At 35.4% G+C, this 16,180-nt stretch overlaps 1 protein-coding gene across 1 annotated transcript; it reads left to right on the top strand.

The window, feature by feature from the left end:
- Window positions 1-2,762: 2,762 nt before the first annotated feature.
- LOC118270230 (vesicular integral-membrane protein VIP36) lies at window positions 2,763-16,128 on the top strand. The gene is made up of 6 exons (XM_035585683.2): window positions 2,763-2,967; window positions 3,046-3,161; window positions 9,813-10,010; window positions 11,049-11,211; window positions 11,931-12,097; window positions 12,642-16,128. Exons 1-6 carry the CDS (start codon window positions 2,841-2,843, stop codon window positions 12,852-12,854), a joined length of 984 nt encoding a protein of 327 aa, XP_035441576.1. The 5' UTR covers window positions 2,763-2,840; the 3' UTR covers window positions 12,855-16,128.
- Window positions 16,129-16,180: the final 52 nt, after the last annotated feature.

Here is a 16,180-nt window from a genome sequence, read left to right as displayed (position 1 = left end):
CTAGACTACACATTTGACAAAGACTGGGCTGTAGCCTGCAGCGTTCTCTGATAATCCTGAACCTCTGATAAGCCTTTTTAATTGAGTTCTCCATCCAACTTGCCAAAAGTTTAAATCTTTTAAATTCTGTAGAGGAGGCCACCGCATAGTGCTGCAGCCAGCAGCATATATCTTAAAATCAATTCCACAGGCCACCACCTCCACGGCTCCTAAGATCAGCTGTGGCCACTAATAGGCTGGCGAACCGAAGCCCAGGTAACCCGCAAGGTAGTCCACAGCTCAAAACATATTTCTATGTAATGTTAAGGTTAGGTAATATTTTTAGAGATCTGTAAAGTGAACAGGCATCATTTTTGCATATTAATATGTCATATGTATACAGTTTCGGTCGGTACCTTTTGTACCATTTTAGGAATAAATAATATACCTTTTTTTTTTTTTTTTTTTTTTTAGGGTGGAAAATATCCAATGACTTCTCCCGCCTTGGGCGAGGCGAGAGGGAGTGTCAGACTCTTACTGACTAAAAACCACCCCGTTCCTACTCCTGCCCGTCGAGCCGGATGACACGCCCCGGTAAACCCGCTAGGTTGTCCGCAGCTCCGGATTAGGCATCAGCCCTACTGGGCCCCATCTGTGGTGGTCTGATGGCTCTTTGAGGCGCGCGCAGAACGCGACGCGCCGCACGCACGGGTCTGGTTCTGGTCGGGCGGCGAGCTACCCTTGCTCGTCGTCCGCAGACCCGCACTTACGGTGGCCGGAGATCGTCGCGCGATCCCCGACGCCCGGAGTGTCTCTCGCGACGGCTGGGGCGTGAAGAGGTTCTTTCTCTCACGCGCCCCGCCTCCTCCTTAGCTAGCATGACTGCTTCGCAGAAGGAGGAGACGGCATCCCAGTCCCCCTCGCTCCGCACCATGGCTTGTATCAGTGCCGGACGCGAGAGGGCGCCGTCGCCGACCACATCCCTGAGGACACGGCGGTGCTCAGCCCACGCAGGGCAGACCGCAAGCGTATGTTCCACCGTGTCCTCCGGGCGGTCTTCGCAGTGATGACACCCGGGCGTTTCCTCCCGCCCAATCAGAAACAGGAACCTACCGAAGCTTCCATGTCCGGTAAGCACCTGCGTCAGGCGGTAGGTAAATAATATACCTACCCTTTCACTTTTATAACTACATATATTTGTATCAAAGATTATTATCAAAATGAGTGCAAATTATAGAGGACTGCATTTCAAGATAGGTACCATATATAGTTATTATATTCTACAAGTAACTTTACGGCTATACGAAAACTTGGGCTATACGATTTACGCGGGTCTCGAAAATCGATGCCTATGTATGTATGTATGTATGTATGTATGGTAAAAGTTGCCAACTAAAGGTCAATAACCTCCGCCATGTGCGGTTTTGACCTTAAAGAACTTTATTACTGTAGCAAAGTCAGTGAAAGTGGGGGTGCGTCAGTTGGAAAGTACCTTTATATGCATATTCCCTTCAAATAATAATGACGTATTTTTATTTTTAAAACTAGTTTACTGTTATATGTATAGAGTTATATTTACTTCCTAAGATTATTTAAACAACACTGACAAGCGGTGAAGAAAAATATTGTGTGGAAATCTGGGCTTATATTTGCTAATTTATTATTGTATAATGCAGCGTCACAATTTTAAATCTTTTAAAATTAAAAATGTGACGTTGCATTATAATTTAAAATTCATAATTAAATAAATGATTGAAATTTGAAAATGATTGTTTTGTGAACGAATCATGTTCGATATAATTGGTAAATTGAACGATTGGAAATCAATTATTTTGTTCGGTTTATGACCTAAAATATTGAACATTTTCAATTAATTTATTAATCTACAAACATAGGTAATTCAGCCTACATCAAAAAATAAATTAAAAAGCAACGTACCTGATCCTAATGATTGATCTAGATATTCTGGATTAGGTAGGATTGGTTAGTAATTTTGGCCATAAATCTATTTTGGACTAGTATACATTTTATGTGGAAGTACTATGAAGTATGAACTGCTGCAAATAGGTAACATAGGTACCTATTTGAAATTATATTCTCCGTAAACATGCACCTATATTAAAATTAAACAAACACTATAAGTTAAGAGAAGACACTCTTTATAAATCATACGGAAGCTAGCAGTTCGTACTTATATTAAATGACCGATAACGGCAGTTTATTTGTCATGGCTCCTCGTTCACGTTATTCGCTTGATCGCATGCAATATTTCGCCGCAGGTGCAATTTGCGGATGCGATTTGCCGTGCATGTCGATTTACGAGTCATATTTTTTATTATCACGATCTGCTCTTTCGTTGAACTTGACTGACAAGGCTTATTTGTACGGTACTTTTGACAATTGTTCAGCAAATGCAAATAATAATCACAAAATTATTATAATTTTACAAGTGAATTTATTTTCTTTAATAGCGCCATCTACAGGAGTAAAGTCTTATTAAGTGATAGTGAGTAACGCCATCTCTGGACACATACTCCAACTAATTTGACAACTATTTGACAGTTAACTTTATGTTGCCAAGTAATGAAATAAAAGCTACTAAAATCATTAAATAATTTCAAATCATAATTTTATCTTTTATATTAAAAACGAAAATATGGTTATGAGAAATGATATTGCATCGTAAAGTTATATTTTTTCTGAATAACTACACTAATGTTTATAATAAAAAATGATATTTTATATTAGTGCATGGCAATGGTAGTATCAAGACGCGTTGGACTGACAACACTAGGCTTCGGCTGCCATGATTTGGCGTTTGTCTTGTCATCTATTAGTGCATCGTCTAGAAAATTACGAAAATGTTTTATGAAAAGCTTTATTGGGGGCAACTGTTCTTAGTATCTATTTTAATTAGTTCTATTGTAGCAGAATGGAACACAAGGGATTACATAAGACGAGAACATTCACTCACAAAACCGTACCAAGGTGAGTGACCTCTTCCCGGTGACTTTGATCTTACGTCGAATAATTTGCACTAACAATAAAATTATCAATGAACTACAGGAGGTGGGTATTCGGTGCCTTACTGGGACTTCTTAGGTAACACTATAGTGACTTCGAACTACGTGAGACTAACTCCGGACCTGCAATCGAAGTCTGGAGCGATTTGGAACACAGTTGTAAGTAAAAGTTGTGTTTAATTATAAATGTGTGAATTAATGCATGTTGATAAGGTGTTGTTAATGTTAATATAGACACAGCGCCACGAGGCGGCTAATCTGCACCTAGAGATAAGCTGGGCGAAGTTGGCAAATTCTCATAAATTCTATACACATGTAATTGTCACAATACAATGTAGTTGCTCTCGTCTCCCAGCGTTTTCACATGCCTTTTCAGACAGTGTTTATTCAGATGTTTTATTTTGTCTCATTTGATTAATGAATTTGAATATTCAAATTACATTTTTATTTACTTTACTTGCCAACCAGACACGTTATTCGAACACAGCTTGCATACTTCTTGATTAATGATTTCGTTTTTGTAAATTATGTAGGTATTCTTAGTTATATATTACTGTTGATCTTCTTTCATCATAATAACTATTTTAAGCCTACATAGAACCCAAAAAGTAATGTCAAAAGCAAGTTGACCTAGAATTATGAAACTCTTTTACCTCTTCTATAAAAGTGTTCCAATGCATCTCAACCTCTCTGATTAATTTAGATAAACAATCTGAAAATGGTTTTACCTTTATGACTTTTCAATTTTACTGCCATGCCGTAGTTTCAGTGAAATAGTTAAGCATAGAGCAAACTATAAATGTTCAGAAAAGGCAGGCAACCCACCTGTGAGACCTCTGGTGTCCATGGGCGGCGCTAATTGCTTACCATCAGGTGATTTGTCTGCTTGTTTGCGTCATTACATACATACATACAGGTCGAACTGATAACCTACTTTCCTTTTAAAGTCAATTAAAAAGAAAAATGCATGAATAAGATCCTGTAAAGTAAACTATCATTCCTTAATTTTATTAAAGTTGATGATGGATCAATTCTGAGCTCCATTATTAGTAAATTACTTAAAAAATATTAATGATTTAATGTTCTATTGTACTTTAGAAACCCAAATTACAAATGAACAAAGACACAAATGAAACTGGTTAATGTCCTAATGTAAATGCTTTGTTTTCTGATTACAAAGTCAATAATGTTATGAGGCTATTAGCCTTCTGTGATATATATCTATACTTATTTCTAGATACAGTATAAAATTACCTAGTTGTTATTCATGACTTCACACACAGACTGAAAAACAATGTAAAAAAAAATATGTCGTATCTCAATCCAATTTTCAATTGACATTGGTTATTAACCCTTAAACAGCCACAGGGTACACAATGACTGTAAAAACTTCAAAAATTATGCCAAAGCCATGAGACTTATAACGACAATATCTATTAAATTATAGACAACATAATGTGATCACAAAATATCTAGTTTAAAGTGTGTAACAGATCGATATCATTCCTCAGACACATCATGCCATAAGTTGACTACTGCAATTTGAAATACAAACAAACATAAGCACTTCTTAATAATATTAGTAGAATATTGATAAGATGACAAAGGTGTGATTCATAATCAATGTGTCACTGCATGTGATTTTAACCAGAACTATGTTATTTGTCAATAGGTAGGCTTTCTTTATTGTTATTACAATGGCATCGGTGTATTTAATGTAAATATTTCACGTTAAATCACAATAATAATATTGTGACTAAAACATATACATTTTTACAATTAGTGTACCTATTCTCTTTATTTTACGTCAATGCCTCTGACAAACTACGCCTGCATTGTGTTATGTTGTGTGACTGAAGTTACCGAATGCCCAATTACCCCCTTTCCAATCTTCCCAACTCCAGATTTCGATTCCTAACGCCCCCAAAAGGCCGGCAATGCACTTGTAACGCTTCTGGTGTTTCAAGTGTCTTACTTTCAAGTGATGCGTCTGCTCGTTTACTGGCTTATAAAAAATTGGTATCATATCTGTATAGCTTAACAGTTAACTTTAACTGAAGACCACAATCTATAGGGCTGGTTATTCAAATAAAAGTCTTAGTGATTGTAGAACTCTTTTCTCCTGACTTTTTCTTAACTACATATTTTGAAGTTGGATTTCGAGAACAGTGGTCCTCAACCTTTTGTAGGTCAAGGACCACTTTGGTATCATTTTTGTTGGATTATTGACCACTATTGTTTTAATACATTTGGTCCCTCACTAATATGTTTCCAAAGTCGAGTTAGTTCTCATAAAAATTGTGACTTTTATTGAAATCTGTTGCTCCTGTCACTTCTTTAAGATTCAGTTCGAGCTTTGACCGTGGTATTAATTGGACAGAAACGGGAGGTGCCTTGGGTCATTTTAATTTTTTTTTACAGACCTCGTTTTGTTTTCTACCTATCACTAGCTTGCTCTAGAACATTCAAAATATTTTTTTTAAACCTAAAATACTACACTACTGATAGTGAAAACTACAAAAACCATGACCTTCCTAATGATTGTTTGATTTTGCAATGAGAGTAATTATTCAGTACAAGGTCACACAACACTCTTTCAATCTAAATTGTATCCTATTACAAAGGCATAGAAATTACAGTTGTGTAATGTCTAGTTGTTTAAATACTTGGCTATGCTCAATTTCAATGGAGTTTCAATAGAATTTCACGGTTCATATACTTTTGTTATAGTTACTATGCTTTGAACTGAAATTAGTTTTACATTTTGTAAACTATGCCTAGTTATTAGTTATTCTTGTTAGTTATTGTAATTTATGACATTCATGTTAACGTTATATCTCGCATTCTTGTCCTGTTTTAAACTGGGGGCTAGGCAGAAGCAATTAAGTATGTCAGTAATTTCTCACACTAATATTATAAATTACAGTGTAAGTTTGTTTGTTTGTATGTTTGTCCGTCAATTACGTTGAAACTACTGAATAGATTTTGATAAAATATGGTATACAGGGTATGAGTCGATTTGGGTGATAGGATACTCTTATCCCAAGGACCGCAGACGAAGCAGCTGGCAGAAACTAGTATTAAATAAAAATGCGAGCCTTTTGTCACTTATGCTTAACGGTACACATATATCAAACCCTCCCCGGAGTCCTCATGGGAAATTTTATAAACACTTTACCAATGAGGTTTATTCCTTCTTTTGTTTTACAAAACAATATCAGGCCTGACTTCATGACCTATATTCGTTCGTCACCCACATTTAATTAATCCTTAAAAGTATGTTACAATGTGAGAACATGACATCAAATTGTATTCATAATTAGTGGGAAATTATATATTATTCCCTTACCTTTTACCTCAAAGCGATGATAATAATACATATTTGCCTATTATACATAAAATGTACAATTAACAAAGTTCAATAACCCTTCCTTGGCAGTCGGGTAAAAAGTCAACCATCATTAGGCGATATTCGCATGCACTCGGCGCGAGCTACCACTGGGAAATCAGTCCGGTGGATAGCGAGTTTGCCACAGGATTTTGTTTAAAAAGTGTATCACACATTGCTAATAGTAGATTAAGGTTCCCTGGTCGTGCAAAGTACTACTGAGGTTTTTTCGGTTTTTCAAAAATTTCCCAACCTAGTACGAAGTCTACAATTGTGCCCAGTATGCATTGTATGGCATCACGTGCCTTAATGTGCACCTCTGCCTACCCCTTCGGGAATAAAAGGCGTGACGTTGCATCATACATTACTTTGGTATAAACAGTAAAACCCGACTTATGTATGCCATTGTATGCAAGTTAATTAAAAGTTTCCCTATCAATTATATTACTTTGACTTTGCGATAAAGAAATAATATAAATAGTTACCTGAACTCGATAATACCTGTTTATTTTAACTATAGGTTATTCAAGCTATTTTGAATTTTATATCATAGGAGGTTTTTATAAGAGGAAAACGTTCATAAGAATTTTTTGTTAACTACTCTTTCATGCAAAAAGTGCTGAACGAATCTGAATGAGATTTGGCGTGAGCGTGGCGAGAAAAGTGATTATATGTAGTTTGGAACATGAAGCAAGTACCAAGAAGAGATGCCATAATGTAGTTGTGTACTGTGACACAAAAAATCTACCCTGCCCAATGAGATTACTAGTAAAAAGGTTTGGATTGGTTGTAAGCGCTCAGAAAGTGGCACATTAAAATGTTGCCAAGTGGCAACGTTTTTGAAATATCGGATCGCTAGATGGAAAATAGAGAGGCATGGTTTTAACGCCTCGCGTTCCCCGTAAACTGTCACGCATTATGTTAAAGGGAAATGCAGTTATGACACCTCTTTGTATTTGCTTCATGGTGTAGAATAACATATAGGCTTGTTTTTATCCCGACAACACGAGTGCAGTCGGTTATAATAATCAATATCATAGCTTACCACTAGGCGAGATATTAGCCAAACGCCTGAATTACCAATAAAAAAAATATAACGAAGTTTGGAATACTGCCCGGTCCTTGGCATACTTCTTAACAATTAAAATGATAAGATTATAGAATACATAGTTACTGCCGTACTCAGAGTAATTTAATGGTTACTTAACCCAGTCCTTAGCAATTGTTTTCCATACAAAATCGTTACTAAGGAATAGTTGAAGTAATTATTAAATGACTAAGTGCGGCAGTTAGTCTTGTACCATCATAAGACTTTATTACCATTAATAAACTCCTGTCTGCACTATATTTTATGTATCAAGTCTAATAAGATTCAACCATTACCATTAATTACTAGTAGTTGGTGTGTAATGGCCCTAATAACGTGCTAAGGTCAAAAATATAAAAGTTAAGTAGTTTTTTGTATAGGCTCTAGTTGGGTGTTTGAGTCAAGGATAGGAAGGAAATAATACTACCCAGTACACAGGCGGATTAAACCAGTACCCAGTGCCTAGGTCAGGGTCGCCAGGTTACAGAGGATGCGTCTCGGGATGCGCATGCCAGTGTCCATAAAGTTTTGTATTTGAAAAATTAAGGGCAGCTATGAAGTGCTTGTCTAGGGCGCTCTCCAGTACTCGTAGTACGAGTTTGTTTTACGTTAAAAGAAAATGAAAGAAGATCGCGTTCGGTGAAAAAAAATCACCACCCAAACTCTCAGCTAATTAAAATTTTCAGTGACTTTTTCTTTTTTTAAAGACAATGGAAATATAACGTCACATATTTTCGAAAATATACAGTCAACATAGGTAACAAAAACAATGCAGAAATAAGACAAAAAAATGGGTACTACGTCCGAACGACCCAAATCGAATGGCCCATGGGTCGTTCGGACGTAAACAAAAATCAGCTACGTCCGAATGGCCCACTCAAGGAAAAAAAGAAGGAAAACAAATGATTAGTTAAAATAAATGAAAAATTATTAGAAAGTACATTCGCAAACATTATATTAACATAAAAAAAAATATTATTAATATTTTTAATATATTGATATATATATTTATGTATATATTTTTTTTAATTATATTATTAATATTTACGACATAAAATATATAATTACTATATACTGATTAAAAAAAAAAAAAAAATCCGCCATTTTGATTTTTTATTATTTTTATATATCCAGTGTCACTCTCACAGTAAATACGAATCTAACGACACCTCTCAAGTCAAAATCCATCAAGCCGTTTAGGCTGCAGAGCGTGCCAAACAATTATACATACATACATACATACATACATACATACATACATACCCTCCTTCTGGCGCAGTCGGGTAAATACTACCAAAATACACCAACCGTACCCAAATATACATTGCACCCGAATGTACATTATGTAGTTACTCATTTGTTTTCCTTCTTTTTTTCCTTGAGTGGGTCATTCGGACGTAGCTGATTTTTGTTTACGTCCGAACGACCCATGGGCCATTGGATTTGGGCCGTTCGGACGTAGTACCCAAAAAAATATATAATAAAGAACTATTGAATTTGGCAACTACAATAGGTGTTATCGCCAAAACTCAACTCGTGTCAATTCTACTCCGTTTGTTTATTTACCTACACAATATAGTTTACTAATGATGAACTTAAAACCTATTTACTTGAATAAATATTATTATGTAAATGTAAACAGTTATTTTAGCGAATGCGTGAATTGTGAGTCATTTGTGATAACGTTTTGTCTGCGCTAATATTCTAGTAGGTAGGTACATAGATAGCTAAGTAAGTAAGTATGTATTAGAGTAATTTTAGAACAACGTACGTTGCTCCGCGTATGGAATGTCGAAATGGATTCCATTTAATATTAGTTCCATTTTTAGATTGAAATTGTAGTGTTAGGCTATTTTGGTGAATCTCAAACTTCTCGTAGGCTGCTACGTAAAAAATAGGTACGTAGGTGTTTCAAAAAATAAAATATCGTATAAGTTTTCCCTAATTTCTATCTATATGTATGTTCCGCTTCGTAACCTACCAACGGCAGGTACCAATGTGACTTTTTCCGACTTATAATATGTACTTTCTAAGATTATTTAGACACCACTAACTAACGGTGAAGGAAAACATTGTAAGGAAACCAGAACTTAAAAGTTTGTAATCGCTAACCCGCATTAGGAAGCGTGGTGATTAATGCTCAAACCTTCCGTGCGAGAAGAGGGCTTTGGTCAGCAGTGGCTGTTGATGTGATGTGTGAATATCACATTTTAGGTCTTGAACATGCAGACAGGTTGAATGCGATGCTGCTATTTCTGTTATTACTATTTTAAATGTTCACGTCCTTAATAATATCTAATAGAATAACTTAACCAACCTCTTTTCTCACTTCCAGCCATGTCAAACGCGCAACTGGGAGCTGCAAGTCCAGTTCAAAGTCCACGGTCGTGGTAAGGACCTGTTCGGCGATGGGTTCGCGATATGGTACGTGCGCGACCGCATGCAGACGGGGCCCGTGTTCGGCAGCAAGGACTACTTCCAGGGCCTGGCCATCATTCTTGATACCTACAGCAATCATAATGGTGCTCATAATGTGAGTTTCTGTGTGTATATATGTGTTATTTTGTTTATTGAGTACGGATCAATCTAAGTTACGAGTAACAAATTTGGGGGTCTTGTCAGGTAAATACACTCTACTAGTCCTCTGGTAATGTCAGTAAAAATATACAATGTGCTACCAGAAACAATAAAAAATGAGAAAAAGCTCCATTTATTTATAAATAAACTAAAAAAGTTATTATTCAAAAAAGCTTACTATAGTGTCGACGAATATTTATGTGATAAATCTTTAAAACTAGAAAAATAATATCTATAATTTTAATTCTTAAGTTGGAATAATATCTATGTTTTTAGTTTAAGTTAAACTGTTATAAATAATTTTAATGTAAAGTCCTCTCTACATAATATGTTTGTATTATCTTTTGCTGTGCCCGACAGGGTCCACAATTGTTTCCTACCAAATATTTACCACCTAAGCCTACATTGTGGAATGCAATAAAGTATTTTGAGTTTGAGTTTGAGTTTTAAAAATATATGAACGGGGTGTTTCTTATTCAGTTAATCTGACAGTCCCTCTCGCCTCGCCTGGTGGCGAGTGGGATGTGGTGGGTGGGAGAAGTAATTGGATGATTTTCCCCCTCAAAAAAAAAACGCCATCAAATGCATTAGTGGTCTTCTAAACCAGATTTGGAAAAGTAACGATTATTTTCAATGGTGTAATCGTTGCTTTACAATTTCCAATGAGTTACACAAGTTGATGAAGAGCTAGAAACTAATAATTGTTCCTTGACCATTTTCGTCTTTCCTATATTGAAAATCTTGCTAACTTTTTTTTGAGTGGGGAAAGTCATCCAATGACTTCTCCTGCCTTAGGCGAGGCGAGAGGGAGTGTCAGACTCTTACTGACTAAAAACCACCCCGTTCCTACTCCTGCTTTTCGAGCCGGAGCCCCGGTAAACCCGCTGGGTAGTCCGCAACTCCAACCTTGCTAGCTAACTAGCTAGCTACACTCCCATTTTTTTACTTTATAATACAAGTATCTTTTTCTTAAATATTTCCATTCCTCCCTTAGCACCAGCACCCGTACATATCGGCGATGATAAACAACGGGTCGCTGCACTACGACCACGACCGCGACGGCACGCACACGCAGATCGCGGGCTGCGAGGCCAAGTTCCGCAACTACAACCACGACACGCACATCTCTATCACTTACGTCGATGATACGCTCACTGGTAAGTTGGTCTACTGTCATCATTCTGTCATGGGACAAACCTCCACAACCTCCGCTTTGTAAGTCAAGATCTCGATCCAGTAAGCTACAATATGGGTTACTTCAAAATCCATTTTTAGGATAAAAACCCCCAAAAAAAGTTTGAATAGAAAAAAAAGATCCTTCTTGAAGTACCTAGTAAATAGGTTTTCTTAACAAAGCGTATGTAATGTCCCAAGTGTTGCAAGCGTTTATAGGCCATGGTAACCACTTACCGTCAGATGGGCCGTGTGCTTTCTTAACACCGTCGTGGCATAAACAAAATCTACTGTAAATAGAACTATGAAAACGGTGAATCATTATTATATCAGTCAGCCTATGAGCTGTGACCGTTTGGCTGCCACACGCAGACCTCCTCCATTGACTTCCAGATCGACTTATTGGCAGCGAGTCGTCTTTAGATCACTACACTTTATTTTTTAAGGATACTAAATTATTATTTACTGAAAATATTTTACAAATGTTGTCTGGTAGCAGTATTAAAATATTTGACAACATGAGCGTCATTATACGTCCAATGGGGCAGTTTTTCAAGTCAGTCGCCTGTGAAACAAATAATGACTAACCGCCGTACTCAGAGACATTTAGGTAATGATTACTTAACCCAATTCTTAGCAATTGTTTTTGATACAAATCGTTACTGGAGGATTAGTTTAAGTAATAGTATAACTTCTCTTACAGTATCAACAGACTTAGAAGGCAAGAACGCGTGGAAGGAGTGCTTCAAAGTGGAGAATGTGTTGCTGCCGACCGGGTACTTCTACGGCGCGTCGGCCACCACCGGCGACCTCAGCGACAACCACGACATCATCGCCATTAAGATGTTCGAGCTCGACTTGTTGGAGGCTGTAAGTGTATCTTGTTGAAAATTGTTTAAAATTCACCTAAACTTTATCTCAATTCCTTGTTAAAAAACTGTAACAACCTGTAGATATGATGAACAGCTGGGTTTTGTTAAAAATACATATCAACTAAAAATCATGTAACCAAGTGCTAAGAGTATGGTAAATAAATTAATGTGACGTATTATAAATTTAACTAAGATATCTCAACTCGACTTATACTACAAAAATAATACACATTACTTTCTACCTATATAATGTCATAGAAAAAAATCTCACCTTTTTTGTTTTCTTTGAAAGTCAAAAGCATTTATTTCAATTATTCCTTAATTCCTTAACTAAGTGTCTACTTAATCAGAAACTTCAAATTGAATTGTCTGTCTCTGCAAAGACAGCTCGTTGCAAAGTGTAGCTTCGAATCGAGAAGAACGAGAAAGAAACCCCATCATAGCTCCTTTAGAACATTTTTTTTTTACGATTGCTTTGATAAAAATGTAACGACAATACAGCGTCAAAATTATACTTTATACTCAATTTATTATTTTTCCAGCAAAACAAAGACGAAGATCGTTCCCAGATTATTCCTTCGGCTGCATCATTCGAGGCTCCTCGCGAGAGGATCGAGGACTCGAAGCCAGCGATGTCAGGAGTCAAAACCTTCCTATACATGATGGCCATAGCAATAGTAATCATAGTACTAGTCGTCCTTGGCATCATGTACTACCAAAAACGTCAGGAGCAAAGCCGAAAGCGACTTTATTGAAGTAATAATAAAACTTTAATTAATTGGTTTCAATGACATTCCTATATCGTTTTTTTTTTTTGCAATGTTTCGGTTTTTTCGTCTGTGAGGGTAGTTGTGAATTTGTTGTTGCCAAAATTCTCTGTTGTTAAATGAAATGGTAATTTGTGTCGAACTAGTTTTCAATTATGGAATGACAGTTATTATTTTAACTGCTATGTAAAAGAAAAGAGATCTTTTGCTCACTAGATGGCCCCAATCTAGCCAGAGGTCTGTTTGTCCAATCACAGTTGCGGTCAAATATTGAACGTCAAATGGTATGAAACTATCTAATTCCCTATTGGACGAAGAACGATATGTTCACACTAGGGCCATCTATTGAGTAAAAATATAGTAGCCCCGTCATTGTAACATCGTCGCTATTAAAATACGTATGAATAAGCGAGATAGGACTATATTTTGAAACTAATTTTGGCTTCATTTTCACTTGTTTTTTATTTTTGTTCATAAACTACCCTATTAAGGTCAAAATAAATTAAGAAGATTATTTATCATTTAATAAAAGGAATGTCTGAAGTATACAGAATGATATTTTTTGCGGTGGTAGATTTATTACTGGTGAGTGAGTGAGATAGCGCTATACGAGAAAGACGCGTTGGAAAGAGACAAACGTCTCTACTAAAAGGTACCAATTTAACGTTGTGTTAATGTTAAAATGTAATAAAGAAAAAGCAATATGGTTTCGTAATAACAATAATTTTATTGTTTGTTTAAGTATTCATACAAAATATAACACCAAGACTTTATATTACAAATTTATGAAACTTAAAAGACTAATTGTAACGATATATTTCTAAGATTTGTAACTCCAAATGAATTATTCTTTAATTAATGTATTTAATATTCTACAAAACTTAGTTTCAAGAAAAGTAAAGTCACTTAGATTTGTTAATAGATTTTCAACTGTATGACACAAGTATAAGAGTTGAAAATCGTTTAATAAAATTCACGACTTGGTACCCGAATGTAGTCTTTATCAAAGTTGGGACTATTTTTGGGATAGGTTTTGTGTTATTAGTATCGTAATTCAGTTTCGTTTTAAAATCCCAAAACAATTCTATATAACAAAAGCATGGGATTCTATTTATTTGTGTAAAGAAAGTCCATTTCAATAATTTTAATTTCTACCAAAAGTAATTAAAACGCATTTCGTCAAACCCAAGAATATTTGTAACCTTACTTTAAATCGACCTAAAGACGCTAAATGACATGCAATTGTGAACCTTACATTAATCGATATAAGATACATTTTTATTTATTCGAAGAAATCTCATGACAACTAGATTTTTGGTTGTTTGTGGTCATTTATTTAAGTTTAAAAATCATCGTAGTCATTGAATAACTCGAATTATATGGTTATGTAGACAGAGAGAATGGTATGTTGTTCTCAAAACTATATACAAACTTCAGAGTCGGGTAAAGTATTATAATTTTCGCTTCAAAAAACAATACAAATAAAGGTGCTGCATGTTATTAGTTTTGTTCTCCATCCATCCTGAATTGATACAAGAATAATTTTAAACTTATAGGGAATAACGTACATAATTTTTCATTCGTTTAAAATTGTCTAGGATGGTCATTTAAAAGTCAACTTAATGTATATAGTATTAAGTCGAATTTAACTTGTACTTCGTCCAGAACTTAGAAATAGTGATACCTAATCATTCTCTTTGTCTATATACTATAGCGTTGGTGTTATTTCTAATTATCCTAAAGTTAGACTGCATTTAAAACATTGTAATTTGAAATCTATGTCCATAGCAATAAAGTTTATTTTTCAATAACAATAAAATATTTTTGTAGTGAAATGTAGATTGTCGAAATACAACTTTAAATGCAGTCTTACAGGCTATATTTATTTATGTAGTCTTTTAAGTACATTGCAATGTATCAATTCTATAAATAAACCTTAGTACGAGTTTACTTTATGTTTAAAGTAATCGAAACGGCAGCGCGTTCGGCTCTCTGATTGGCCGGCTTGAATTAACTAACCAATCAGAGCGCCGAGCGCGCACTCATACTAAGGATACGGTTCTCTGCACATCGAACCGTGAGGCTGCTGTTCCACTGACGCGGAGCGAGGCGGAGAGGAGCTTAGTGGTGCATGAATTGACCAATCACTATGCTCGAAATCTTTTCCATTGAAGCGGAGCGGAGATTTGGAGCATAGTGATTGGTCTATTCGTGCACCGCTAAGCCCTCTCCGCCCCGCTCCGCGTCATTGGAACCGCAGTCTGATTAACCAGTTTATCATGGTCTCGCTTTGAATGATCTTTCAGTACATTCGACGGTCAGATTAAACTGGTTTATCATAGTTTAGTGTGTGTAGAATTGATACAATCATACATTAAATATGTATAGTCATTATTTTTATCGCTTATTCTTGCTCAGTATATCAAGAAATAGTTATTCAATTATTATGTTTTGTCTACTTTATAAGTTGAAGTTATGGTTAATATTATCAAACTGCAAACTGTAAATGAGAATTTAGCGCCATATTGAAATCGCTATGGAAACACTCTACTAACAAGTATTGTTTAAAACATCGATTACTCTAATGACTACAATCATTAGTAATTGGGCGAACCTCCAAAAAAAATCATAAAGAGTTAACGTTGTCATTATCCTAAACCAAAAGTTATCAATTCTGTCGATTGAAACCCAAAATTTCGTTCAACCAATCCGATAAAAATAAGGATGATAATAAGCTACCACGATGCTTAATATCGCGACAGAATAATGACAAATGTTAAAGTTTTTTGAAGAAACACCCAATTGTGTTTATGCGTCCATCACAAGTTTAAAATAGAAATTAAGGACCCTTTATAACATTAATGGTCAATTTGTTCACATTTAAATTATTTGAAGCCACCATCTAAAACCTATGAACTTATGAAACTTCATCATTTCCAAATTCAGTAAAAAAAAGCAAATTAACTTTTGAAAAATATTCTTTTACGTGTCATTTACATGTAAAAAAGGTTAATTGAAGTTTGTTATTATTAAATAATAATAATTTATCTTTAAGTTGTTTACATTTGAACGATTTTCCACACAAATACTTGCGTAGTTTTTACAAATGATGTGTAACTATTAAGAAAATATTTATTTATATTATAATTTAGTTCCTTTTGCAATAAGTGTTGAAAATGGTTCATTTGTAACGTAATCATTAGTTTATCTGGACGAGTGATGTATGTGTGTTTAATAAAATATGGTTTATATAAACTTTTCATCGTGTCTTTTTATTTACTAATACTTTTTATGGAGGGAGTAGGCGGATCACC

This window comes from Spodoptera frugiperda, chromosome 13 (assembly GCF_023101765.2).
Source record: "Spodoptera frugiperda isolate SF20-4 chromosome 13, AGI-APGP_CSIRO_Sfru_2.0, whole genome shotgun sequence".
Classification (NCBI taxonomy): Eukaryota; Metazoa; Arthropoda; class Insecta; order Lepidoptera; family Noctuidae; genus Spodoptera; species Spodoptera frugiperda.
The sequence above is the reverse complement of the archived record's forward strand: the minus strand, read 5'-3'. Positions and strand labels throughout refer to the sequence as shown.